General features: G+C 37.9%; 6 protein-coding genes across 6 annotated transcripts; 4 read left to right on the forward strand and 2 right to left on the reverse strand.

Moving 5' to 3' along the window:
• Window positions 1–9,075: 9,075 nt before the first annotated feature.
• LOC129757737 (rhodopsin-like) lies at window positions 9,076–10,696 on the forward strand. The gene is made up of 2 exons (XM_055755023.1): window positions 9,076–9,976; window positions 10,045–10,696. Exons 1-2 carry the CDS (start codon window positions 9,254–9,256, stop codon window positions 10,453–10,455), a joined length of 1,134 nt encoding a protein of 377 aa, XP_055610998.1. The 5' UTR covers window positions 9,076–9,253; the 3' UTR covers window positions 10,456–10,696.
• A 1,429-nt stretch (window positions 10,697–12,125) lies between these two features.
• On the forward strand, window positions 12,126–13,671 carry LOC129757740 (uncharacterized). Its single transcript, XM_055755026.1, has 2 exons — window positions 12,126–12,477; window positions 12,551–13,671. Exons 1-2 carry the CDS (start codon window positions 12,294–12,296, stop codon window positions 12,847–12,849), a joined length of 483 nt encoding a protein of 160 aa, XP_055611001.1. The 5' UTR covers window positions 12,126–12,293; the 3' UTR covers window positions 12,850–13,671.
• A 728-nt stretch (window positions 13,672–14,399) lies between these two features.
• Window positions 14,400–15,788, reverse strand: LOC129757739 (opsin-1-like). Its single transcript, XM_055755025.1, has one exon. It carries the CDS (start codon window positions 15,619–15,621, stop codon window positions 14,503–14,505), a length of 1,119 nt encoding a protein of 372 aa, XP_055611000.1. The 5' UTR covers window positions 15,622–15,788; the 3' UTR covers window positions 14,400–14,502.
• Window positions 15,789–16,205: 417 nt separating this feature from the next.
• LOC129757738 (opsin-1-like) lies at window positions 16,206–17,566 on the forward strand. The gene has a single exon (XM_055755024.1). It carries the CDS (start codon window positions 16,362–16,364, stop codon window positions 17,481–17,483), a length of 1,122 nt encoding a protein of 373 aa, XP_055610999.1. The 5' UTR covers window positions 16,206–16,361; the 3' UTR covers window positions 17,484–17,566.
• A 3,641-nt stretch (window positions 17,567–21,207) lies between these two features.
• On the forward strand, window positions 21,208–26,115 carry LOC129754617 (cilium assembly protein DZIP1L). The gene is made up of 3 exons (XM_055750777.1): window positions 21,208–21,483; window positions 21,543–22,588; window positions 24,463–26,115. Exons 1-3 carry the CDS (start codon window positions 21,381–21,383, stop codon window positions 25,885–25,887), a joined length of 2,574 nt encoding a protein of 857 aa, XP_055606752.1. The 5' UTR covers window positions 21,208–21,380; the 3' UTR covers window positions 25,888–26,115.
• Window positions 26,093–26,983, reverse strand: LOC129754618 (DNA replication complex GINS protein SLD5). The gene is made up of 2 exons (XM_055750778.1): window positions 26,764–26,983; window positions 26,093–26,701 (listed from the first exon to the last, which is right to left on the reverse strand). The coding sequence occupies exons 1-2, from the start codon at window positions 26,875–26,877 to the stop codon at window positions 26,126–26,128; spliced, it is 690 nt and encodes a 229-aa protein (XP_055606753.1). The 5' UTR covers window positions 26,878–26,983; the 3' UTR covers window positions 26,093–26,125.
• Between the last annotated feature and the right edge of the window lie 777 nt (window positions 26,984–27,760).

Genomic DNA, 27,760 nt, shown 5'->3' on the forward strand with positions numbered 1-27,760 from the left:
AATTATTAAATTAGAACAATCGACGACGATTATCACGAAATGTGTAAGAAACTGCAGCCTCAACACATTATCACGCAGGTTTTTAAATCCACAAACCATTACCGAAACACAACCTCCGCTATTTCGGTGAAACTTGTGGGATCTATCAGTGAAACTTCTTCGTAAACATAGAATTACACTAATTCAAACGTACTGGAGTCACAAACTTCACTTCAATTGTCCAAACTTTTGCCTTTTTCTCGATGCAAATTTTATGAAATGTGCATAGCGATCAACCCACAAGCCCCTTTGAAACACTTCCGACGATCAGAGACTCAGTAGACTTCCAGGTTCTTCTTTTACTCATCTTGAAAATTATTCAAATTAAAACAATCAATTTAATTAAAACTTTCTCGGACCGAAAAAAAAACACGTGCGCTACCATCAGGACAACGCCTACTACCCTTCAAAATATTAAAGAAATTAAAGAAATGATAAAAAAATAATAAGAATAGATATTCAATCATGAAAAAACTGACAACAATAAAAGAAAGTATATTTTTGTATTTCTGGTCATTTTTGTTATTTGTGTCAATTTTAAAACTTTCGAGAAGATTAGTTGGCGGCTTTCAAACCAAGAGCACAAGTTTTTTGTTGCAAGACCACGTTGCTCCGAATTTTGTTCTGAAAAATTAAAGTCTCTTGTTTCAAAATAAAGTGATTGAAGTGGTAAATACCATTGGAATTTTGTGAACATAAAGTGGCGCGAGTATTTCGGGTGACGGAAATCAGATCAATGGAAAAGGCTTATGAATAGGTTACTCCAATCATTTGGTAGAAATTCGTACGCTGCTTCCAAAACACGAATGAATGGAAAGAGGTTTTTCAGCTAAGTACAATAATTATTTTTCCAGAACTCGCTTGTATCTTTAACCTTCCAAAGCCATTCGCTAAATATCAGTTTTGGGGAAATTTGAGTTGTGGTTTGATTTCGTTCTCCTGGCTGTAAATGTTAACCGATTGTGATGATATTATATTTATTGTGTAGGTAATTTTTTCTAATTACTCAACATTAAAAAAAAGTCGATATGTATTACCAGGATATCAGAAACTGGTTCAGAAAGTAAAAAGTCCGAAAATCAATTTCATTTTTAAAATACTCATAACTTCTGACAGCTTTTCTGTACTTAAGTGTTTCACTGTTGTTTGAAATTGTCAAGAATTCATCTATCCGGCAATGTATAGATATGTAGGGGGCAAATGAAAGTTTCTACCGCTATCTCAGATCTTCCGGTAGAAAAAAAAATCTTACTTTAAAAAACCGACATCCAACATTGGCTTTGCTTAGCTGTATTTCATTCCACAATAAACCGATTTTTACAACTCAAATTTTAATTTTTTGTCGTTTATTTGATCATTATTTTCAAAGAATATACTTGGTCTGTCAAAATTCCCAGTTCTTCAGTAGAGGGAAGTGTTCCTAAATGCGCATGTTGGGTAATATGCGCATACAGCCGATTGACGATATGGCTGGAGATTCAACGTATCTAATCAGTGTAGTTTGAGGGTAATACGCTATTGAAACATGGCATGAAGAAATTTGATGGTTATATAAAGCCAAAAAAAATTAAAAATTCAAACAAGATTTTTGTCAGTTTTGTTGTAATATTATGTGTATAGCACCAAACCGAATAGCGACAGTAGGACTAGCGACGCTTTTTTACTAGCGAGATTTCTGTCATTCGCAGGTTTGTTTTTCTTTTTTCAGTCCAGTAGGCGATTTCGATGTAGTATTCGAACATTGTTTATGTTATTTACGGTACATTTTCCTTTGGCCATCAATCGCATGCTCCAGGTATCCTAGGAAACTTGAGGTGTGTCGTTATTATTTTCAACGTCGCGACGTATGCGACGTGTCGCTAGTAGGCAAAGCTGCTACGATTTTTAGCGCTCATATTTTGGATTTTTTCTGCATGCATAATATATTGAACTTTAATTATCGTGCGTACTGATTCTGTTAACAAAAATTTTAATGGTTTTTCTTTCTTATTCATCTGGAAATCGGAAATTCAACAAATTGAAGCTTTTGGCAAAGTTGTAAATGATAAGATATTGGAATAAGAGATAGGTTCTGAATGCCCATATGAAGACAGGTTAAATGCCTATATCAAGAAAAATAGATTAGTTTTATAATTTTTTTTACTTTTTATAATTCAAACATTAAATCTACGCTCAAATCACGATCTTACAACGAAAAAAGAAGGAATTCATACTGATCCGATAAAAATACGATATGAACAAAATTTTACCATGAAATATGGCCATATGGCATACATGATTATGTTTCATGCAAAATAACTAGTGATGTAAAAAATTTCACCAAAATTTCAGCCTTGACGTATGCTTAACATCCGTTTCAACCATTTTCAATTAATTAATATCAAAATATTGCAAGTGTTTATGAAATATAGCTTAAAACATAAATATGCGCATTTAGCCCGCCAGTTTCGGAAATCGGCTATTTTGACTTCTTTTATTATAAAATTATTTTTACAAAAACTGTAAGAGATTTTAACAGAAAAATTGCTCTAACGTATACAAAACAGATGTCCGCTCATGTGTATATAGTTTTCAGACTCCTATCTATTGAAATATGGGAGAAAATGAGTGCTTTCCTTAATATGCGCATATAGCCTGCCTCTCCCCTATATTGGAATGATGATAAAGATGTTTGAAATGTGCGCTTCGAGCAGGGATGCCAGGTGTTGAGGATAAAAAATCTGGGCAATTTTGAAAAAAAGTCTGTGTGTATCTGTGCACTAGGAAGCTCACAAATTTTGTACTAAACAAGAAATTTAACGATGCGTGCGAGCGGGGGGGTAGGTCTGTGCTGTGGTTTTGTATTCGGGTTATTTTCGAGTCGAAAAACTATACAACAAACACTGTTTTCTACCACGTACCATGTCGATCTTATTTTAAAAGAAAAAAAAATAAGTATCTTTAATGAATGATTGCTGAAATACCAAAGCAGGTTTCCAGTCTTATTTGGCAGTTATGGCTCAACTCCGATACATGAATTTTGATTTCATCACTTCATTTTGAAAGTCTGTAAAATCTGGGCACTCTCAGCAAAAATCTGGGAAAAATCTGTTTCTTACCAATATCTGGACGAAGGGTCAAAAGTCTTGGTTTTACAGACAAATCTGGGCACCTGGCAACCCAGGCTTCGAGAAATATTGACCCGAACAGCTTTGGAGGGTTAATCGTTAAGTAAAGATTAGATATTATTATTTTTGTAGGAAACTTCGTTTAACTATTGTTCAGTTTGTTTGTATTTAAGAAATCAATCAAAATGATGCCATATTTCTATTGAAGTTAATGTTTGGAAAAGCAACTTGAACAGCTTCTAATTGTTGTGTGGGATAGGTTCTACGGGATTTTAAGAACTTAATTTGAGATCAAGAATTAAATGTCTAATAATAATAAACCCAAGTAACACAGATTATGCCAACTAGCATTAGGAAGTTTTATTATGGTTTAATTATGGCATTTTTTGTGCAGCTCGTTTTATGGCGGTTTTATTATGGTCATGCAGAATGCTTATAATTTTTTTTCGACGATATGTTTTCAGATGGTTTTGAAAACGCTAATAAAACTTTTATTAAACATACTGTTTTAGTTATTTTGAAAGAGTTATGAATGCTCTTTTTAAACTATAATAAAACACAAACCTAGAAGTTTGCTCCAAGCTTTCTTTTGCATGCTCTATAATAGCACTCAGTGCATGATTATTAAACCGCCATAAAACTTAGTGACAGTTCTGGATCAAGATGTCAAAACAGGACACGCTCAGATTAGATAGCACATATTTGAATTGGAATTCCCATTTTAACACATTTTTGGTAAGTTATGCGTGTTAGTTTTGAGTTAAAATTAAAAAAATACATCTTTGAAAACTTAAAATCACCGAAAGTGGTATGAATATCTTTACAATATGAGTATTGAGTGAAAGGGCCCAAATAGTAGGAAAAAAATTGTTGCTTGACGCCATCATTAATTCAAGATGGCGGCTTCCGCTTTTATTTTCAAAGCTGTAAATTACTGAAAATATCGTGAAACCTTCACAATATGTTTATTAGGTGAAAGTAATAAACGAGTAGAAGTCAAATTTCGTTGCCTGTCGCCATCTTAAATCCAAGATGACGGCTACCACTCAACTTGAAAATACTGTAAATGACTGAAAATCGCATAAAACCTATATTAAAGGGGTATAAGTTGAAAGAAATCAACCGGTAGAAGTTGAATTTCGCTATCTGACGCCATCTTGAAATTTAAGATGGCGGCTTCCGCTAAACTTTAAAATGTAGTGAATGACTTAAAATGACATGAAACCCAGGTGGTAGTGGGCGAAAGGGTTTAACGAGTAGAAGTCGAATATTGCTATCTTACGCCATCTTGAAATCCAAGATGTTTAGCTTTCTATAAACTTTAAAAATGCTCTAAATCATTGAATATCGAATGAAACCTTCAAAATATGGGTGTTTGTCAATTGGGATAAGCTATAAAAAATTTATTTTTGCATTCTGACGCTATCTTGAAATCCAAGATGGTGGCTTCAGCTGAACTTAAAAATACTGTAAATGAATGAAAATAGCATGAAACTCCCAAATATATTGTATTGGGTGCTAAGGCTAAATGATAGAAGTCAAATTTCTCTTTTCGCGTTTCTCTGAAAATCTGTAAGTGACTGAAAACCCCACATAAACCACCACAATACAGACCCCGTTCGTTTTTGGCAACATTCGATTTTGGCAACATCGAATTTGGCACATGTGCCTAAATCAGATGGTTAACAGCAACAACATAACCTTATAGTTTTCGCTAGAATAAGACCAATACAATTGAAACATAATAGCATGATAGGAATAATAGAATTACATAAATGGCAAAAAAAACAAAAACTATAGGGGAGAGTGGGGATACTTGATCCCCTTTTCTTATTTTCACCATATCTTTTTGGAAAAATTTAGCAACTCCCCGTCTTTGACATTTTCTGACAGCTTGTAACTTCAAGTTTTTATGCTCCAAAAATTAGAACGATACTTGAACCCGTTGATGAACTAGAAGCATTTTCGTGGGAGTAAAAAAATTGCGATTTTTCTGAAGTTAGGGGAGACTTGATCCCCTATTGAAGGAGACTTGATCTTTTATTCAGGAAGCCCTAATCCTTGTGTAAAAATCAAACAAAACCCCAAGATAGAATGTTAATTGAATATTTTGGTCATGTTTGTTCTCATTTGACAATTTATAGCAGACATAAGAAGAAAACTCTATAACTTTGTCTCAACGCTCATAACATTGCATACTTAAAGGCGCTATTTTTTATAATTTAGAGAAAATTAATTATTTTTGCTTTTTTCTTCAGACAATTGTTTGATAAATATTAGTTTTTGGATAAATATTAGTAATTTCGTAATCAGCGATAATAGCGATCAATTCAGAAGAAGAATATGCCATTTGGGAGGGGGATCAATTGTACCCAACTCTAGGGGATCAATTGTACCCATAATCAACATTTTAGAAAACTTTTTCTGAAAAAAGTTGAGTGTTTTCCATTGCTTTGAAAATATGGCATTATGAAGTTCATTTTACGCTCGAACGATTGATGCATTGGAACAAATATTTTTTTCATAATTTTCCCTCGTAAGGAACATTTTAAAGTGATGAAAAAAGATCTTCAAGTTACATTTTGTGAAATTTTTCTAACAAAGTTCAATTACTCAAACAATTATTTTGTTGAAATTTTTTAAACTACAAGCATTGTTATTTTGCTCATTTTGGCACATTTTTCTAGAACATTTGATCTTTGTAAGACATTTCAGTTTCGAGATATAGCTAAGGAATCAAGTATCCCCAGGGATCAAGTATCCTCATTCTCCCCTAAACAAAACAAGAAAAGTTCTAAATGCATTAGAAACATAATGGAAAAATAATAAAAGTGATTTAAAATGATCTAAATTGTCTTAAAAAAGTAGTTTCAATGTAGTATTACGTGAAAAAAGTTGTGTTCAAGCGATTTTCATTGATTAACAGCATTTTAAATTCAGTGGAAGCTGCCATCTTGGATTTCAAGATGGCGTCGGAAAGAAAAAAATCGACTTCTAGTTTAGCCCTTTCACCCAATACCCGTACAGTGGTGGTTTAATGCGACTTTTTGTCAGCATTAAGTATTAAAAGTTAAGTGGATGCCGCCATCTTGAATTTCAAGCCCTTTCACCCGATACCCATTTTGTTGGGGTTTCATGCGATTTCAAGTCATTTACACCATTTTAAAGTTCAGCGGAAGCCGTCATCTTGGAATTCAAGATGGCGTCAGACAACGAAATTTGACTTCAACTCATGATTTATTCCACGGGTCATTCAAAACCAGTCCCTTTTCATTCAAAAAGTCTGTCCTCATTTACTGTACTAATGATCAACAACTCAGAAATGAGGAACTCAACCTTAGCGTGTAATTGGTTGGCTCGCGAGAGAAACGTCAAATCGTAGCTTTTTTTGGGGTCATCATTAAACCATAATAAAACTATGAATTAACTCACGCCATGTTGGTTGCAAAATCGAAGGGCACAAAATGACGCCATGTTGATGGATTCACAATGCAAGCAATGGAAAATATTTTTTCAGGCCTTTTTCCATCAATTCCATCATGATTGATCATCAGATTTGACGAGGCGCATTTATTTTAAGATACTATTTCATATACATTTTACCTAAAATCTTGACTGGCAGTAGAAAAGACGCTCAATATATGGTTAAAACATTGGTTTTTTAGCTATTAATTTTACCAGATCATATCTGAATAATGCAATCGTCATTCATCAACCATTATGGTTGCTGGAAAAAATAAAAAAAAACTCCGAGAACTGACAGAACCGAAAAAAACAAAAAATTCTAACATGTTTAATAATAGCTTTTTAAAAGCTTTGGTGACCAACATTGATGACCAACAATTATATGTCGTGATGACGTTTCTAGGGTAGGGCCAAATAGCCTGATTTTGGCTTTATTAGAGTCCAGGTGATGTTGTAGAATGCGCTTTAGCTTTTTATGAAGATTAATGCGATAGTCCAAACGATATTTTGCTGACCATAATAAAGCTTAAATTGTTACTTGGGAAGTGTAGATAATTTGAAATTCAGTTTTTAAACTATGTTTTGCGTCAAGCCAAAAAAGGAGATATCTCGTGTTTGGCCGTTAAGTCAGTTTTGTCAGTTTTATACTTGAAATGACCTATACTAGTACCTAAACTAAAAATGATAAGAGTGACAAACAACACAAGCAAAAATGATAACACAGCTAACTTTCAAAAAATCTTATAAATGACAAGTAATGTGAATATGATTTGAATGACAAATATAATGAAAGTGACCAAAATAACTAAAATTACACAAGAAAAAAAAAAGATAAATATAACAAAGTGGCGAAGTTCACAAAAATTATATGAGCATGTATGATGTGATACGATATGATGATCAAAAGTATAAATGTAAGAATTTTCAAAAAATGATAGTAATCATCAAAAATATTTCCAGAACAAAAATTACAAAAATAAATATGAAGAGCAGTGATCAAACAAAAATAAACGACAAATGCTAAAAAACGACAAAAAATGTACAAAACCGGAACAAAAATCATTAAAAAAAGCAAAATTTACAAAACTAATTACAATTGAGGCGCTTAGGATCAGAGGGGTGCAAATAATGATTTCGAGTAATTGGGCCTCAAAGTTTTTTTTTCTAAATCAAAATTATCAAATCACTTTTTCTACTCGATTTTCGATGACTTCAAGGGGTCTAAAATTAATGATTCTGAAAGAAAAACCAAAGTTTTTGCGATATTTACCGTTTATCTCAGTTTTGATAAAAAAAAACCCTTGCACCCCTCTGATCCCAAGTGCCGCAATTTAAAAACACGGAACAAAAAATACTGAAAAGATAAATTATGGCAGAAATTTCAAATTTAAAAAACGAAGAAAATGATAAAGTTTATTAAAAACAAACTAATGTAATAGAAATAAATGGCAAAAGCCTCAAGAAAAAGTCACTTGAGATTTTTTTTTTTTGAGTATTTAAAGGTTTTTAGCAGTAGAGAAAGGTTTTTATGTAAGTTTCTTCTTAAAGTACACTTTACGACAGCAAATGTGTTACAAACGATTGATAAACCTCTATAAATTACTGATCAAATATTACCGAGTTTTTAGTGTTGCTTGGGTAGTTGATTCAGCCTTTAGTCTGAATCATTCAGATTGTAAGGGAAAACTTACCTATATGTATGTAGTTAAAATATAAACAACATACACAATCTTAAAAAATATTGGAAAAAAGTTCTAGAAAATCTTAGAATAAAAATAAATTTTTATGTGCTACTAAATTTGGCTCTCAACGCCGAATAGGTTCTAGCTTGCTGAAGTAGTGGTCGACAATGAAAGCTCGAAAGGCTTGTTAGTTCAATACCACCCTACTTAACGTACTCAACCAGACGGGGACATTCGTTGGCTGGGCGATGATACCCAAAAAGAAAAAGTTGAAAGCGGAAGAATTTCTGCGTTTAAGGCAATTGGACTTTCAAGAATGAGGAAGCAAGGGATCAATTTTCATTCGGAATGTTCGGTACCAAACATATGTGTCTACTGTGGACATGACGGTATGTTGTTACGTCAATGATGGATATGCCTCACTCTATAGCATTTATGTATTGACAATACTATTTTTTCCGTTCAGACGATTGATTGACTTGTTTAAGAAAATATTCTAATAATAACTTTTGGTGTTGTATCCTTTTGAATTTTAAAACGTCAATAATTATATAAAAATACTGAAAACACAAAAATTAAATGCGTTTTTTAGAAATATGCAGTTGAATCATATAAGAAGGTGACCTTCGTGGTATCGTTACGGAAGAAGTCAACCCATGAGGGTGTTTCCTTCGTCTTGGTCAGCCGCAGACGTCCTAATTGAATTTGAACCCGAAATTTTAAACAACGGGTTTCGGCCGAAAGGAGTAAGTGTATAAATAGTCTATGGCCGCCGAACTTGAATTCGAGTCACTCCTGGGAGATTCAGCAGTCAGTAGCAGCCCAACGAAGCTGGAAGGATTTCGGTGAATTGTGAGTCCGTGAGGAAGACTAAAGGAAAAACCAATAGTGAAAGTTGAACCATCCAAAGGCTAAAACCATTTCTCAGTTTTACTTGTAAAAAGTGAGAATTTAGTGAAAATGTTGGGTGAACCATCGATGCCAATGGCATTTTCCTGGGGCGGTGCCTCGGCCACTGTCAGCAATTTGACCGTAGTCGATAAGGTCACCCCGGATATGCTGCACCTGATCGATCCACATTGGTACCAATTTCCACCGCTAAACCCACTGTGGTATTCCATTCTTGGATTTGCCATCTTCGTGCTGGGCTGCACGTCTGTGATCGGAAATGCCTGCGTGATGTACATCTTTATGACCACCAAGTCGTTGCGTACGCCCTCAAACATGCTCGTGATCAACCTGGCGTTCTCTGACTTCCTGATGATGTTCACCATGTCACCTCCGATGGTCATCAACAGCTACAACGAAACCTGGACCTTTGGACCTCTGATGTGCCAAGTGTACGCCCTGTTGGGATCACTTTTCGGCTGTGTCTCGATCTGGACCATGTGCGTAATCGCCTTTGAGCGTTACAACGTCATCGTTAAGGGTCTCTCGGCGAAGCCGATGACCTCGAACAGCTGCCTGGTGAAAATCTTCCTAGTTTGGGTCAACTCCCTCTTCTGGACCATCACACCGATGTTCGGATGGGGACGTTACGTGCCCGAGGGCAACATGACCGCCTGCGGAACCGACTACCTCAGCCAGGACATCATCAGTCGCTCGTACATCATTGCTTACTCGTTCTTCGTCTACTGGCTGCCGTTGGCTTTGATCATCTACTCATATGCATTCATCCTGAAGGTTTGTATTGGCATTAATACCCAAAGGACTCGTATTGCTTACAATTCTTCTCAAATCTTTCCTTACAGGCCGTGGCAGCCCACGAGAAGAACATGCGCGATCAGGCCAAGAAGATGAACGTGGCCACTCTGCGCTCATCGGACGCCGCTAAACAGAATGCCGAAATCAAGCTGGCCAAGGTCGCCCTCGTTACCATCTCGCTGTGGTTCATGGCCTGGACACCGTACCTGGTGATTAACTATGCTGGCATCTTCAAGACTGCTCCCATCAGTCCGCTGGCCACCATCTGGGGATCGCTGTTTGCCAAGGCCAATGCCGTCTACAATCCAATCGTGTACGGTATCAGCCATCCGAAGTACCGGGCAGCGCTCTACAAACGGTTCCCCTCGTTGGCCTGCACCTCCGACAATACCCTTGGCGATGAACAATCGGTTAACTCTGGAGCTACCGTTGCATCGGACTCGAACAACAACGCCTAACTCAACTCGTTCCGCTCTCAATCGTCAACACAATAACGCATCGGAAATAATCGGGACAAGCTGTACGCGGGAGGACAAGACTTGGCGCAGCGATATACCTCATCATGGATGCACCATAACAAACTCATCTATAACTAGTAGCAATCATTATCTCCAAACTACAGAATTGCTCGATGTTCCGATGTGACGGTAGTAGTTTGTAGAAATAAAATAGTAATTTATTTATGATACATGAACTGAACTGGTTGATTGTGTTAATTCTGATTCGAAAGTTATCCCCAACTGACATCATAAATGGAGTCGACGATATGTTGGGTGTATTAATGAAGCTCACTTGGACGTTATTACAAGCGTATTACTCCATGGCCTTTTTCCGTTATTGAACAAATAAGTGTTCATAATTTTATACCTCGACGATGTGCTCTCCACTTAACTATAGCTATCTATAACTATCTTGGTGTTAGAACCTTTTGATTTTGATTCAAAGAAATATTGTATTGAAACAAACTCTTGTTTATTTGACACAATGTATTATGAGTTTGTTTCTAAAGAAATTTTTTTTAAAAACAAAGGATTTATTCTTTGTAATAAAAAAAAACCTTGAATCAAAAAATTTGTTTTAATTTCAAAGGTGAAAAATTCTTTGAAATAAAGGAAACCAGATTAGAAACAAAGGATTTTTTATTTGTTCCAGAATCGCAGTAAATTTCCTTTGTTTGGCCAGCAAAACAAAGGAAAATTCCTTTGTCCTAAAGAACTTTTTCGCTGCGTGAGGTACTTGAATTTTCTGGTTCTAAGTATTTGGCATTAATTTGGAATTTCTATGCATCTTTCAATTCGACTCTGAGTAAAGTTGAAGTTATCAATCCCTATTGGGATTTCGTTGTTTTCAGCTCAATACTGAACATTATCTGTGTAAAAATTGAAAGTTGATTGGAAGTGCTTTCAGACATCGTATGACTTTTCGAAAAAAAAAACAAATCTAAACTAAGCTAATTTATTATCTCAAACTTTTCCCTCAAAATTTTTGTTCTGTTTTCTGTTGAACAATAAACAATAAAATTGCAAACCGGAAAATATTAATTGACAAAAAAGAAAACAACTATTTTTTTTAATTTTATAATAATAAATTAACAACAATGACAAAAAATAAAAAAAAAACTAAAATAAAAAAACCCAAAAAATTCACAAAAACGAGGTACAAAAAAAAATTATTAGAAAAGCCAAATTTCATAAATTAAAATAAAAAAAATAAAAAAAAAAAACAAAAATTAGAAAATATTCAAAAGGACTGAAATGTCATTTTTGTCATTACGTTATTTTTTTTATTTTTACCTGTTATTTTTTGGATTGTTATTTTGGCATTTTTGTAATTTTGTGATGTTTCTAATTATTTTCACTAATGTAATTTGTGTCATTTTTGTTTTTTTTTGTCATTTCTGTCATTTTTGTCGTTTCTTCTTTTTTTTTATTTTTGTCATTGAAGTCGTTTTTATTTGAATACGTTTTTTATTATAAAATCTGTGTATCTTTTCGTTTAAATTTTTGTTGTTGTTATTATGGGCTTTTCAAATCATTATTTCCAAGTAGAGCCACCCACTGCAAAAAAATAACCGCATGACATTTTTTCAAAACAAAACAACCCTTGAACTTCTAGAATGCCGAAGGTTTCCAACTTCCACCGACTCAACAAAGTAGCCGTGGTAACCGGAGCGCGTGTTGTTATCGATTCAACGGTTCAAAGAACTTGAAACTATTTCTCGTTTACCCACAGTTTGCTGTGAACTTCACATCTTTCAACTTTTAGAATCTTCCTTTGCAAAAGCTGGCCTCAAAATATGCACCCTGTTGCGGGAAACATTCAAACATGCCGAAAAAACCTCCTTTCCCAGAACTACCCCTTCCGGAAGGACTCCGACGAGGACGCACACGGCGGCAGCAGCAGCGCTGATTGTTACTGCCAGATTCCGCCGAGCGAGTACGAAGAAAACTTTGTATTCCAAAAATTCTCCAATAAGTCAAGTAAGTGGAATTTTGAAGTTTATTCTCTCTAAACATTTCTTAAGAATTTAATTTTCGTTAACTCGTCTGCCAGATTTAAGGCGAGACCTGCTGCGGGAACAGTTTCGCCGGAAGGCAACGCAGACGGTGCTGAAGCAGGCTCAGCAACGCTACGAAACCCTACACCGTCAGGAGGTGGAGCGAATGCCGCTCAAAAAGCAACCCGATTACTATCTGGCCCAAATCGACGGCAACGATCCCAAGTACAACCTGTACAAAACGGACGATATGGTGACGTTCTGGAGCAACGAGACGACTTCCTGTGTGAGCAAACGGCGCAATTCCAACTTCACCAAACCAATTAGCGAACAGTTGGATCAACAGTTTGGTTGATGCATTTTTTTCCTAGGATGGCCGTTTATCATTATACCTACAAAAACTACTTCAATTATCACAAATTATTTAAAATGTAAACTAAATTTCAATGTTTGAAACATGAACACTCATGCAGCCAATAGTTCAACATTTAACATTCTCGAAACGTAGTGCTATTTCACAGAACCACCTGGCTCATCTACAACTTATCTCCTGTTGGAAACTGCATATCTTTCAGAATTTTCAACCTACTGGCGATGGTTTATGCATTAGCCAGCGAAAAAGCATGTACTCATAAATTTAACAAGGCGGATTACGAGTTAAGTGTGAATAATTCTGTTGATTATAAGGTACCGGATGATAGATGGGACAGTCGAGTGCATGATTTAGTTACTTATTCAAATAAATCTAGACAACTGACGGAAATTATCTCCGGAATCTTTCAAATGACATTAACAAATTAAAATTAAATTAAGACGGATTTCATGAAAAACAAAAATATTTTAAACTCAAATGTTATGATTCTGTCTTGGTACATTTCGCACCTGAGAAATTATCAAATTTTTAAGGTGATGGAAAATTTTAAAGAAACATTAGGGCCAAAGAAAAAGAAGACTATAAGCCGTAAACATCATGAATTTCTCGAAAAAGATAGAACGGCTTAAGAATTCAAGAATTTTTTTAATAAAGAATATCGGAAGCGCGACTAAAGACCAAGAAAATTGCTCGGGTGCCAGGAATTCAAATTCATACACGAGTTTCAACATTAGAATGGAAGGTCAGAATACAGAGTTTGGATTTTGAATGTGAATCTAAAATCCTTATCTGAATGTGACTTCTAAATTAGCCATTTCAATAATAAAAATACTAAAAGAAGTGTTTTCTTACTGTCAAACCTGGACATCCGGGAGGGAGGTAGGGGTTCGCCAAATGTCCACGCTTGTCCACGGAGGGGGAGGAGGGGGTTACAAATCTCATTTTCTGTTAACGTGGTATCTGAACGGCCCCTAAGCAAATGAATAAAAAATTTATTGCCCTAGCTCATCATTTCCGAACCGTAGGGTCATTTGTGAGCATTTTCTATTCCACTAGCACCTTAACTATCAACGGTATAATCACTAACTATTGAGATGATGGTTGATGGAAAGGGGGCCCAGTGTAATATCAGTTTATCAGTGATATTATTATCTGATTCGATGCTCCTAAATCAGCAAATGTTTGTTTTGTTTTTAATTCTAAGTTTTAATGAAAATATTATCTTGAATACTAAAAATTAGGTTCTTATCTTAAAGCCACGCATTTGATCGTTCAATGTTCTAAGGCCTAAGGAAACTGTGAAGGGCGTTCAACAGTATAAATTCCGGCATTTTTTAGCTGTTCAAGCGGTTCAATAAACGCTGCTCAAATCAAGAATGAACAGAGTTGTGTTTAAGCGACTTAGTTTGCACGAATTTCCCAAGATTGAAGAGAATCAGGATAGTATATAGAAATTGAAACAGTTATAGTAGATACATACAACCAGAACAAAAAGGACGATCGGAATATATCAAATCACTCAAACACGCATGTTAAATCTCTTACTTGCTTTTCTTAAAAATAAATCATTGGTTATAACCTTTCAGTTGTCCGTTTTCATTGCATTTGGTCTGATCGTCAAATCATGGGAAACGTTTAGGCCTTTTCTTCAGAATTCTGGGTCTCACCGGAGGCAACCGATTGCGCCTCACCCGATGAAGAATCCTCCTGGCAGGACAGCGATGGGAAGGTCTTGTACAGAGCTGCCCGGTACTTGGGATGGCTGATACCGTACACGATTGGGTTGTAGACGGCATTGGCCTTGGCAAACAGTGATCCCCAGATGGTGGCCAGAGGAGTGATTGGAGCAGCGTCGAAGATTCCGGTGAAGTTGATGACCAGGTACGGGGTCCAGGCCATGAACCACAGCGAGATGGTAACGAGAGCAACCTTGGCCAGCTTGATTTCGGCGCTAGTCTGTTGGGCTTCGGACGATCGCAGCGAGGCAACGTTCATCTTCTTGGCCTGTTCACGCATCTGTTGCTCGTGGGCAGAGACAGCCTTCAGGATGAAGGTGTACGAGTAGATGATGGTCAGCAGAGGCAGGAAGTATACCCAGAAAGCGTAGACAGCAATGTACGATCGGCTCAAAGGCGTCTTGGTCAGGTAATCGGTTCCACAGGCGGTCATGTTTCCTTCCGGGACGTATCGGTTCCATCCGAACAGAGGAGCAATGGTCCAAACCAGTGATAGCATCCAAATTGCCACAATGCGCATCAAGGCTCCATTGCTGGTCATTGGTTTAGCGGCCAAACCCTTCACGATCACATTGTACCGATCGAACGCGATCAAGGTCATGGTCCAGATGGAGACGCATCCGAACAGCGATCCCAACATTCCGTAAACTTCACAGGCGAAGGCGCTGAAGTACCAGGTCTCGTGGTAGCAGTTCACAACCATAGGTGGCCCCATGCAAAACATCATGAAGAAATCCGAAAAGGCCAGATTCACCACCAGCAGATTCGATGGAGTTCGGAGCCCTTTGGTGTTGGAGAAGATGTACATCACGCAACCGTTTCCGATCATCGAAACCATTCCGAGCATGAAGATGGCGAAACCCAGCATCGAATGCCACAGCGGGTTCATCGGCGGGAACTGGTTCCAGTGCGGATGGATCATATGCAGAATTTCAGGATATGCCTTATCAACGACAGTCATGTTGCTCGCACCAGACTGGTGATAAGCATCAAAATGTGGTTCCACGAAAGCGGCCATTGTTGTTATCTTGCTGATATTTAGCAATAGTAAACTTTTATAAACTGATAACTGCACTTGTTTAGCCTGAAGAAAATCGTTAACTGAACAACGAACTACTTCAGACTGTTTGTCAGAAACGGAACGACCGGTTGCTCGTCAACCACCAAACTAAAACTCAAATTTTTAACGGATCAACATACGATTTTTATAGTCGACAACATGTGTAATCCCATTAACGGCAGGTCAATAATTTCAATTATGAGCATGCTTACAACCCTGTGAATACAAATCGATTAGCATTTAAATTATGTCAAATATTTAAACCGATACAACTTGTAAAACATCGTCCGGTCACGTTGTACCTATACAGGTAGTTGTCTACTCTCGAGGAAGGTTTTAGTCCTCAACTAATGGCTGATTGTCACCGGGTACTTGCGTCACGAAAGATGCAAGTAGTGCGAAAGAAAGGAGTAAGCGATAAGCTTATTTTCTTTCAATTTTAAGGCGCTACATATAACATGTTAAATTGGGCCAGTAGACGTAAGAAAGTTGTTGCAGAATTTACAATCCAATTATGGGACCGGTATAAAACATCTTGGTGGCGTCTGGAATCCCGAGAGTTGGCGTTCAACAGCTGCAGTCGTTGTGGGGTAGTGCGAATTCTAACGGATATTCAGGTGCAAGACTGAAGTAGTTCGTGGGTGGTGCGATTTTCTTCAGAAGAAAGTGTTCGGTTAAACAAAAGAAAAAGTATCAAGATGGTGGCCTTTGTGGAACCACATTTCGAAGCCTGGAAGGCAGCCGGTGCCGGCAACGCTACAGTGGTAGACAGCGCTTCGCCGGAAATCTTGCACCTGATCCATCCGCACTGGAACCAGTTCCCTCCGATGAATCCGCTGTGGCACTCAATGTTGGGCTTTGCCATCTTCGTCCTCGGCCTAGTTTCGATCCTCGGAAACGCCTGTGTGATGTACATCTTCTCGAACACCAAAGCTCTCCGCACCCCATCCAATCTACTAGTGGTCAATTTGGCCTTCTCGGACTTCGCAATGATGTTTACTATGGGGCCACCGATGGTGATCAACTGTTATCACGAGACCTGGTACTTTAGTGCCTTCGCCTGTGAACTGTACGGTATGCTGGGATCACTGTGGGGTTGCGCCTCGATTTGGACCATGACTATGATTGCGTTTGATCGATATAATGTCATCGTGAAAGGTTTGGCAGCTAAGCCCCTCACAAACAACGGAGCTATTTTAAGAATCCTTGGTATCTGGCTGTTCTCGCTATTCTGGACTTTGGCGCCGTTCTTCGGATGGAACCGATATGTCCCGGAAGGCAACATGACTGCATGCGGAACCGATTACCTGACCAAGGAATGGCTGAGCCGATCTTACATCCTGGCTTACTCCGTTTGGGTCTACTTCCTACCCCTCTTGACCATCATCTACTCGTACTTCTTCATCTTGAAGGCTGTATCGGCTCACGAAACTCAGATGCGAGAACAGGCCAAGAAGATGAACGTTGCCTCGCTGCGATCGTCCGAAGCCAACCAGACTAGCGCCGAAATCAAGCTGGCCAAGGTTGCCCTCGTTACCATCTCGCTGTGGTTTATGGCCTGGACCCCATACTTGGTCATCAACTACACCGGAATCTTCGACGCTGCTCCGATCACCCCTCTGGCAACGATTTGGGGATCGCTCTTCGCCAAGGCCAACGCCGTCTACAACCCGATCGTGTACGGTATCAGCCATCCGAAGTATCGCGCCGCCCTGTACAAGACCTTCCCATCGCTGGCCTGTCAGGCTGAGCCGGCGGCAGCCAATGACAACCAGTCGACTGCATCGGCCGCTACAACCGACGCGGAGGAGCGGGCCTAAGCTAAGTTGGAGGTGTTTTCGCGTATGACATTTCTAGTTACATATAGTAGTTTTATAAATACACAAGCAAAGAAATATATAAACCGATTTGTTATTATTCGATGAAAAAGAAAAAAAATCACAGATACCATGTAAAAACCGAAACCCGAAACGTAAACCAATTTAAAAAAAACGTCCTCATACAGCAAGAAAAATTACTTTTTATTTTAGTTGGAAAACGAAGCACGAAAACGGAACATCGTTTATTATCTAAAATTATATTTGTAAAAAAACACAGCGATGTAAAATTTAATTTTTTTTCGAGATATTTGCAATTTCTTTTAACTTTCCAGGACTATTGATTATATTTTAAGATATATTATAAGATATTATGATCAGTATTATGAAAAGTAAAACGCACATTAGATACTATTATTTAACATTTAAAGGGTGATACGGTCAAAATTTGATCAATATCAACTTGACGTATTTTTTTCAATTTCGCATTAAAAAACCTGAACACCCCTCATTTTGAAGGTGTGTGAGTAGAATGTTGCTCCTATTTTGATTTTGGAATGCACTCTTCAGTTGTCAAAATGCCGTCCAAGGAAGAAGAGCAGCGTATCAAAATTTTGCTCGCGCATCGTGAAAGTCCGAGCTACTCGCACGCAAAGCTGGCAAAATCGCTAAAAGTTGCCAAATCAACCGTTACAAATGTAATTAAAATGTTTGGGGAACGTTTGTCGACAGCCAGGAAGTCTGGATCGGGGGGAAATCGAAAACCGGAAGCCGCTGAGACGACAAAGAGAGTTGCCGGTAGTTCAAAGCGAAACCCTAACCTCTCTCTACACTCAGAAATGAAAATAATATAAAAATTATTAGTTTTCAGGTATTCGGTTATTTCTCTGACGATAATAAACTGAAATCATTAAAAAATAATGACTCACGATCATTTCTAGCCAAGAAACGATCCAATGCATAAAATTTAATAACCGCGAAATATTTGTTTCCAAAACAAACGCTTTGTCTTTTGTCGTTTGAGTCTCTGCTAACCAGTTTGTGAGCACGTGCTAGATTTGTCAGTTGCTACATGGTCTTCAACTTGCCTGCATGTTGGTTCCATCCTTTGTGGAAATGTTTTTAAATAATATTTTATAAGCATGGAATCAGCAGCAAGTCATGATAAACAGGAAAAATATGCCTGTTTTGCATGCTATGGTCAATAATGCACATTGACCATAGACCTTGTACGAAAATAAAATGATTTTCGTTTGATTTTGTTTGGCTAGTTCTGCTTTAAGCGTTTGTTATAAGCTTCGGCTAAACTTTTTTCCCCAACCACCAGATGTCACTTCCGAATAGTCCCAATGCATAAACACGGAAAATAATAAAAAGGTAAAATTTACCGAGTTAGCAAAGGTGAACGCTCGTGAAAGCCAAAAAGGTAACTTCTACCTCTTCGAGGTGAAACTCACCTCACAGTGAGATAAAATTTACCTGAATCGAGGTTGGAAAAAGGTACAATTCACCGAGAAAAAAGGTAAATCCAAATAAGGTAAAACTTACCTCGTAGCGAGGTGTAATTGACCTGAATTGAGCTAAACAAAACGGTACAATTCTTCTAAAAAAAAAGTAACTATTCGCCGAACCCGTTCATTGAGGTTAAGCTGTTTTGTCATTCTAGGAACAAGTTTTGCTTTGTGCCTAATATGTGAAAATCGGAATAGAATGGTAAGTGTTCTTAAATATCATTTAGTTGTGCTGGTTCTCGTCATAATACTATTGATTTTGTTTCAGATCGGCCCATAGAGCTTTGAGGTGTATTCCACGTCATCCTCCAGCCGGAAAAGCCGAACCTGAACGGATTATTCGAACGGAGGAGGCCATGAATGTACGCAACGCAGGTGGATTCAGCGGCCATAGCGGCTCAGAAGAACGCGAAGCCGAATTACCAGTCCCTATTTATCTCCAATAAATATAATTTTTGAAAGAATTTTGTATTTTTTTTAAATTTTTATTGAAGAAAACAATCAAACCAACCAGCATTTACCTTTTAAATCGGTAAATGGGAAAACGGTATTATTTACTATTTTGCTAGGTGAATGCGAAAAAGGTAAAATTTACTTTTTTGCTAGGTAAATTGAAAAAAGGTAAAATTTACCTTTTTGCTAGGTGAATTACCTCGAAAGAGGGGTGGAAAAAATTCACCTCGCAAAAAGGTAAATTTTACCTTTTTTTTATTTTCCGTGAAATTTAATAACCGAAATATTTCTCGGCGAGAAATATCCCACTAATTACACCCAGAGAAATAACTCTGTGAGTGGGCACGGTAAAGCGTGGAAATACATGAAAAATAATATTTTTATATTTTTTTCATTTCTGAGTGTACGAGATGCCGCAAGTAAGCTGGGTGTATCGTCTACAACCGTGCATCGAGCCAAAAAACGAGCCGGACTATCGACTTACAGGAAGGTAGTGACTCCAAATCGCGATGATAAACAAAATACGACGGCCAAAGCGCGATCCCGGAGGCTGTACACGACGATGCTGACGAAGTTTGACTGCGTGGTAATGGACGACGAAACCTACGTCAAAGCCGACTACAAGCAGCTTCCGGGACAGGAGTTTTATACGGCAAAAGGAAGGGGAAAGGTAGCAGATATTTTCAAGCACATGAAACTGTCAGAGTTCGCGAAGAAATATCTGGGTAGGCAAGCCATCTGTGCCTGTGGCTTGAAAAGCAGCATTTTCATAGCTTCCGGGACTGTCAACCAAGAAATTTACGTGATAGAGTGTTTGAATAAACGTCTGCTGCCTTTCCTGAAGAAACACGGTTGTTCCGTACTGTTTTTGCCGGATTTGGCATCTTGCCATTACGGTTAAAAGGCCATGGAGTGGTACGCCGCCAACAACGTGCAGGTGGTTCCCAAGGACAAGAACCCTCCCAACACGCCAGAGCTCCGCCCAATTGAGAAATACTGGGCTATTTTCAAGCGGAACCTAAAGAAGACCAAAAAAACTGCTAAGGACGAGCAGTTCAAGGCAAACTGGCTTTCTGCGGCGAAGAAGGTGGACAAGGTGGCTGTACAAAATCTGATGACAGGGGTTAAGCGTAAGGCCCGGCAATTCGGATTTGGAAAAGCAGAAGCCTAACCGAATATTTTTCCTGAATTTTATACTAATTAAACTTGAAAAAAAAAATCAATTTGATTGACTAAATTTAGACCGTATCACCCTTTATTTCAAATCCATCATCAAAAGTAAAGAAAAAAATACACCCACTGTATGGCCCTAAGATTGGCCGCACGACCGCTTGGATCGGGAAAGGACCTATTTTCTTTCCAATATCCTGGTAACTCGCGAAAATCATACAAAAATGTTAAACACATGACCTTCCGTGAATTGACGCTGAGTTTTGAATATGGTTTTTTCATTCTGATGTCGTATTTTTAATGGCTATTCCAGATTAGATCAAAAAGCTTTTAAAACAAAATTATCTGTATTCTAGATATTAATGTGGATTTTGGATCTGAATTCTATTAAATTCAAAATCATAGCATAAGCATTCTAGATTGAGAATGTTGACTGTGAAGCTAGTGAAATTACCCGTTAGGACACCCTATCCCGTATTGAAATACATTGGTCCATGGTAAACAAACAGGAGCGACGCACATGTTTGGGTCGTTTCCGTTACTATGGCAACCACGTGTTCACGGTGCATCGCGCATCGAGGGGGTATGTCCTTTTCCAAGGATATGCCTCCAGTCCGCGAATTGCAGCCAAGCGTTGTTAATCTTTGATGACTATAAATACAAACAAAAACAAAAGCATTAAAACGTAGTAAATTATTTTCGCCAAACTGATTTTCGATTCAGCTTTGATTGTGTAATCTTTTTGAAAGTCAGACGTAAAGCAGCCATGTCGTACAAGTGGAATCACAATTTTCCTAAGATTGCCCGCGAAGCTGGATTCGTTATTCGGGATTTGTCCATCGGTCATTGCATCGACTGGAGATACATAGGTAGAAATTATAAGGATTTGAGTAGCTGATAAAGATTATTTAGAAAACTATTTTTTTAGCTTCATTAGATCCACATCTTATATCGAGTGAAAAGGATTACGAAAAGTTGGACGATTTTATTCCACACATTGCCCAAGTCTCGATTGGCACCCTGCTAACTAATCGAATCCTAGATCCAGCGATCGGAAAGTATTTCATTCTGGCTCAATTCAGTATCCAATATTTGCTGTTCTGTAAGCAATTTTTAGATGAAACGGTTGTTGAAATAAGAAACACAGCCCAGGATGCCCAAAAAGAGCATTCCCGCCTGGAAAAGATATGTCGAAGGAAAAATGAAGAACTTATTGTGCTTAACCGGAAGCTCCAAAAAGCAGAATCCTTACAAGCTCAAACTACTGTCTTCCCTTGTTCTAAATGTACCAAAAATTTTATAAGCTCCGAACTTTTGAACGCACACGTGGTTAGGAAACATCAAGACCATTTCGTGATGACTAACTCAACGGCATCGATAGGCGGAAGTGAACTACCAGCACAAACTAGAAAACTCTCCGAAACTGATGCCAATTTGATTAACACAATCAAGTTGGAACTTGAAGTCAAACAACTGAAGGAACGCCTAAATGCGGCCGAAAAGGATCTGATGGAGCAACGAAACCGTGATCATCGATGCCATCAGTGCTACAATGGCCAAAACATTCAACCAAAGTCTAAAAAGCCGCCAATCGAAGAAGTAATATTTCACAGCATAGCGATCCAAAGTAATCTAGAGGACGTGAAAGACATCAACGAAAAGGAGGTCCAAACAAGCGCCAAACCCGAAACGCCGCCACCGAACCGTTTGTCTCCGATTCCCGTTCGACTGACGCCATCGCCAAATCGACGGAAACGTTCTCCGCTACTTTCGTCTCCCAGTCCCCAACCGGATCTGGTGTCCAAGGATGAGGTGGAGGCAATCGTTCGGGAACAGTTCGAGAGCTGGAAGGCGATCGAGCGGGATAAATTTAATCGGGAAATTGAACAGGTTCGACAGAATTTGGCTGCAACCATCCAGGAGCTGGAGAAGCGGGAGAGTTCTGCCGAGGCTGTGGTGCCGCCGGTTGCGCAGGTAAGATTGTAACATTTTAGATAAAAGGTCTACATCTGTCATTGAGATCAACATACAAAAATTAATTAAAAGAACGGGATTTACATTGCAAACTTCATGACCGAGAATGATCAAGGAGATATTTTATAAAAAGGCTTTAAAAATGAAGGAAATGAGAAAATAAATAAATCAACGCAAAAATCTGTTAAAAACCAAATACGTCTAAGCACGCAAAAAGCCAAAATTACAAAAAACTTCAAAAGGGTAAAACAAGCGAAAAAATTTGTCAGCCGAAAGGGCTGAAATCGACGCAAAATGTATAAAACCAAGCTTAGAACAGTTTAAATTCGAAGGCGTTACAAACGGATTATAGAATGATTGAATTTACGAAATTCATAGTTTGAAACATCTTCAAACGCAAAAATCAGTGAAAACATTCTCACGACTACATTCTTGAAAAGCGTAGCATAAATAGCACAGTCTTTTTAGTCTTTTAGACTTTTTAGTCTTTTTTGTGTTTTTAGTCTTTTTAGTATTTTTACTATTTTTAGTCTTTTTGTGTTTTTAGTCTTTTTACTATTTTTAGTCTTTTAAGTCTTTTAGTCTTTTTAGTATTTTTGGTCTTTTTAGTCTTTTTAGTCTTTTAAGTCTTTTTAGTCTTTTTAGTCTTTTAAGTCTTTTCAATCTTTTTTGTCTTTTCAGTTTTTTTCAGTCTTTTTAGTCTTTTAAGTCTTTCAAGTCTTTTAAGTCTTTTTAGTCTTTTCAGTCTTTTTAGTCTTTTTAGTCTTTTCAGTCTTTTTAGTCTTTTGAGTCTTTTGAGTCTTTTGAGTCTTTTGAGTCTTTTGAGTCTTTTGAGTCTTTTGAGTCTTTTGAGTCTTTTGAGTCTTTTGAGTCTTTTGAGTCTTTTGAGTCTTTTGAGTCTTTTGAGTCTTTTGAGTCTTTTGAGTCTTTTGAGTCTTTTGAGTCTTTTGAGTCTTTTGAGTCTTTTGAGTCTTTTGAGTCTTTTGAGTCTTTTGAGTCTTTTGAGTCTTTTGAGTCTTTTGAGTCTTTTGAGTCTTTTGAGTCTTTTGAGTCTTTTGAGTCTTTTGAGTCTTTTGAGTCTTTTGAGTCTTTTGAGTCTTTTGAGTCTTTTGAGTCTTTTGAGTCTTTTTAGTCTTTTTAGTCTTTTTAGTCTTTTTAGTCTTTTTAGTCTTTTTAGTCTTTTTAGTCTTTTTAGTCTTTTTAGTCTTTTTAGTCTTTTTAGTCTTTTTAGTCTTTTTAGTCTTTTTAGTCTTTTTAGTCTTTTTAGTCTTTTTAGTCTTTTTAGTCTTTTTAGTCTTTTTAGTCTTTTTAGTCTTTTTAGTCTTTTTAGTCTTTTTAGTCTTTTTAGTCTTTTTAGTCTTTTTAGTTGTTTTAGTCTTTTTAGTCTTTTTAGTCTTTTTAGTCTTTTTAGTCTTTTTAGTCTTTTTAGTTTTTTTAGTCTTTTTAGTCTTTTTAGTCTTTTTAGTCTTTTTAGTCTTTTTAGTCTTTTTAGTCTTTTTAGTCTTTTTAGTCTTTTTAGTCTTTTTAGTCTTTTTAGTCTTTTTAGTCTTTTTAGTCTTTTTAGTCTTTTTAGTCTTTTTAGTCTTTTTAGTCTTTTTTAATATTTTTAGTCTTTTTAGTTGTTTTAGTCTTTTTCGTCCTTTAAATCTTTTTTTTTTTTTTTGTGTTTTTAGTCTTTTTTCTGTTATCCTTACCATTATTTTTTCGTTTTTTTTTAATTGTTTCCAGTCTTTTCGACTTTTTATTCGTTTTAGTCCTTTAAAGGCAGCTTTAATTAAACTTAAGTAAAATTAGAACCTTGTCAAAAACGTAAGGAAATGAAAACCTATTAAGTACAATGATGGAAAATAACTTTCTATTTTAAATTTCAACAGGCTCCGGTCGTCACAGATCGCGAAAGCGAAAACATCTGGAAGCTGCGGTACCACGAGCTGGAGCAGATGTACGAAAACAGCCAGCGGCAGGTGAAGGAAACGGTCGAGAGCATCGAATCGGTGTACGAGGAAAAGTTTAAGCAGTTTGAACGTAAGTTGGCCCAACAAGAAGCCGTCGCCAAGCGGGAACGGGACCAAACGGCCCAAGCTGTGGAACGAATACTGATCGAAAATAAAACGAGTCAAAATGTGGGGCACAGCACGACGAAGAATGTAGAACCGATTCGGAAAACACCTATTGTACAAATCCAGCCAGATCACGACGATTCAGATGAGGGAAGTCATGTAGAATCACAAAGAGAATCTTCCCCTTCGGAACATTCGGAAAGTGATGACGAAATTCGGGCTTTGGAAAAGACCAAGGCTAAGTACTTGGTGACAGAGGCTAAAGATAAACTTCCAAAGGTGGAAAAGCTACCTATTAGTGAGGTTTCCATAGAAAAACCTGTTATTCTACCAAAGCAGCAAATATTGAATACGTTTAAGAGTCGATTGAAATCTTTAGGAATCGATTCCAAAACCAAAAGCCTTCCTAAGGAAGAATTTAATGCTGCTGCAGAAGCTTTGGCTGGTCGTAGAGATGCAAATAGAAAGAAGAACAGAAATTTCTTCTTAACTAGAAACCAAATTCTGGCTAAAGTTGATCGAATTGCCAAAACTAAAATGGGTGAATCGGTTAAAAATAAACCTGACCAGAAACGAACTACCGAAAATGCTCCCATTATTAAAAGCAAAGATTCAGCTGCGTTGCAACCGGTACCAAAATTACGAACCACATTTCAAGTGACTGAGCAAAAATCGCCCATCGAAATTTTACCTTCAAAAACCAAAATAAGCACCGCTCCAAAGCCCAGACAAACAACTACCAATATTTTCAAAACGAAATCAGCAGCTTCGTTCCAGGAACTTAGAGAAACCAATGACGACATCATTACAGTTCAGGCAGAAATCAACCCAAAAGCAGAAATTCTTGAGCGATCTGCAAATGTGCCCCGCAAAGCATCGCCACAACCAACTCGAACCGATTACGAAAACCATTTGGATCGACTGTTAGAAACGCCCGTCAAACGTATTACACCCCCGCCGGATATAATAGAAGTGGCCACAAGCGACGACCAAAAACGCAACGATTCCGACCTAAGTGACATTTTAGATACCGTTCCCTTAAAACCGAAACCGATACCCAAGAAAAGGGTCTTGTTCGATTTGGATCGCGGTGCTGGCTCGAATGCAGACCAGCTAGGAAATAAATCTAGCGCGATCAAGGAAGTAACGCCGATTCTTTCTACCCCCACAGAAGCGCACAGCCTACGAGCCGACGAAGAGTCCGATTGGAACATTAGCAGTTTCGATGAGGACAAATAGATGCAAGGATCTTCCACTGTTTATGTAGATTTCAAAAAGTAGCAAAGTCAAACATTTTAAATTCCTTGTAGATCACAAAACTTTTACTAATCAATATTTAACTTTTTCCTAATAGGGCGATTTACTTACTTATTTATACTAAAGAACATTTTTATGCTAAGCTGGAGTGTTCGGTACGTTCTAGCTTTTTTCAAAATGGAACCCATTAGATGCAAATAAATATAAATAAACTACCGTATCAAATAAGCTCTACTATTCCTTCCAAAACTAACGGTTCCACATCCCTGTACTTAAACATGTGCACCGATCCGGCCGCTATGTTGATGGTATCGTGATCGGCGCTGATCGAAAATTCGGCCACATTCTCCTTGGCCTTGATAAATACGTGACCGTCCACGTTTGGTACCACTTTCCGGACCTGTTCGTCTTCCTGGTGATTCTGTGGCATATGCCTGACGGCCAGCTGATGAAAATGATTCTCTAAGCTTTTGTAGAAATCCGTGGCGAACTGTTTCTCCCCTACGGACAGCCGTTTCCGGTCATCGGGCCGTTTGGATTCCTCCTCCAGGATGTAGAATGCATATTCCTCGATCTTCTGTAACCGACACCGGTGATAGCTGGCCAGCATGTACCGTATTCTTTCCACCTCCATTCGGTGGGCAATGTAGAGCATTTCGTTCTTGTTAGTGTTTGCCAGATTTTCTTCCATGTATACTAGCTGGCTCATGACCATGTCCACGATAGCTTCCTCATATGGCAGTATCTGGATGGCAAACTTTTCATTCAACCAGGCTCGCTGAAGTGCTTCCAAAACCTGAGGAACACCGAAATGAAATAGTTGGCCTACAAAAAAAAATAAACATACGGCAATCTTACCTGCTTGGATGTCATCTGGATCTCGTCCTCGTCAGCATCCTGCATTCGATCGGAGCTATCGTTGTCTCCTATTCCGGCTACCTCGTTCAACAGGCGCTCATCATCGATATCCATAATTTTCTGGAGTCTTTCGCGAACTTTTTGAAACAACACAATTTTCAGCACCGCAGCAATAATTTGAATTTTTAGCCGCGATTTTCCCGCTGTGTCAGTCGGTGTTTTCTTGTAAGTTGAGCCCAGTGGTTTTGAGCTATGGCGTTTGAAAATCGGGAAAATAGAGCTGGGCGAGCTTTGGCAGGCACGCTTAGAGCACCTGTGTCCGTGGTCAATTCTTGGATCTATACAAAAATTGAACCAACGAAATTAAGATCCAATCCAGTGAAAAAACTGGCAACCCCACTCGTGTTCCATTAACTGTCAAAGGATTTACGGCGTGTAAATTCTTAAACTGATTTGTTTGGGTAGATGTCAAATCACCTTCCAATGCTTTTGCATACAGTTTGTTTAATTTACGAACGCCAACATCGATAGAAAAAATCACTTCGATAGAAAAAATCAATTTACGAACACGCCGTTAGAACGGCGTCTAAGAGCACCTGTATCCGTGGTCCAAACAACCGGTATAGACCCAAATTCCGACCCGTGCAACCGCATTGGTGATCCATTATACCAGTTTCAACTCAACTTTTTTTAGAGCTGGTATAAGGATTGATCCAAAACTGATGAGATTTGGATCCAATTTGACGCAGTTCTAAACCGTTTGACAGTTGATGGAACACGAATCGAGTTGCCAGTTTTTTCATTGGATCGGATCTAATTTCTTTGGTTCAATTCTTGTATAAATTAGACCCAAGAATAGACCACGAATACAGATGCCCTTAGTGAGCAATCCTTATACCAGTTCTAAAATTTTTGAGATGAAACTGGTATAATGGAACACGGATGCAGTTGCTTGGGTAGGAATTTGGGTCTAAACCGGCTATTTGAACCACAGATA

Source organism: Uranotaenia lowii, chromosome 3, assembly GCF_029784155.1.
Source record: "Uranotaenia lowii strain MFRU-FL chromosome 3, ASM2978415v1, whole genome shotgun sequence".
Taxonomy (NCBI): Eukaryota; Metazoa; Arthropoda; class Insecta; order Diptera; family Culicidae; genus Uranotaenia; species Uranotaenia lowii.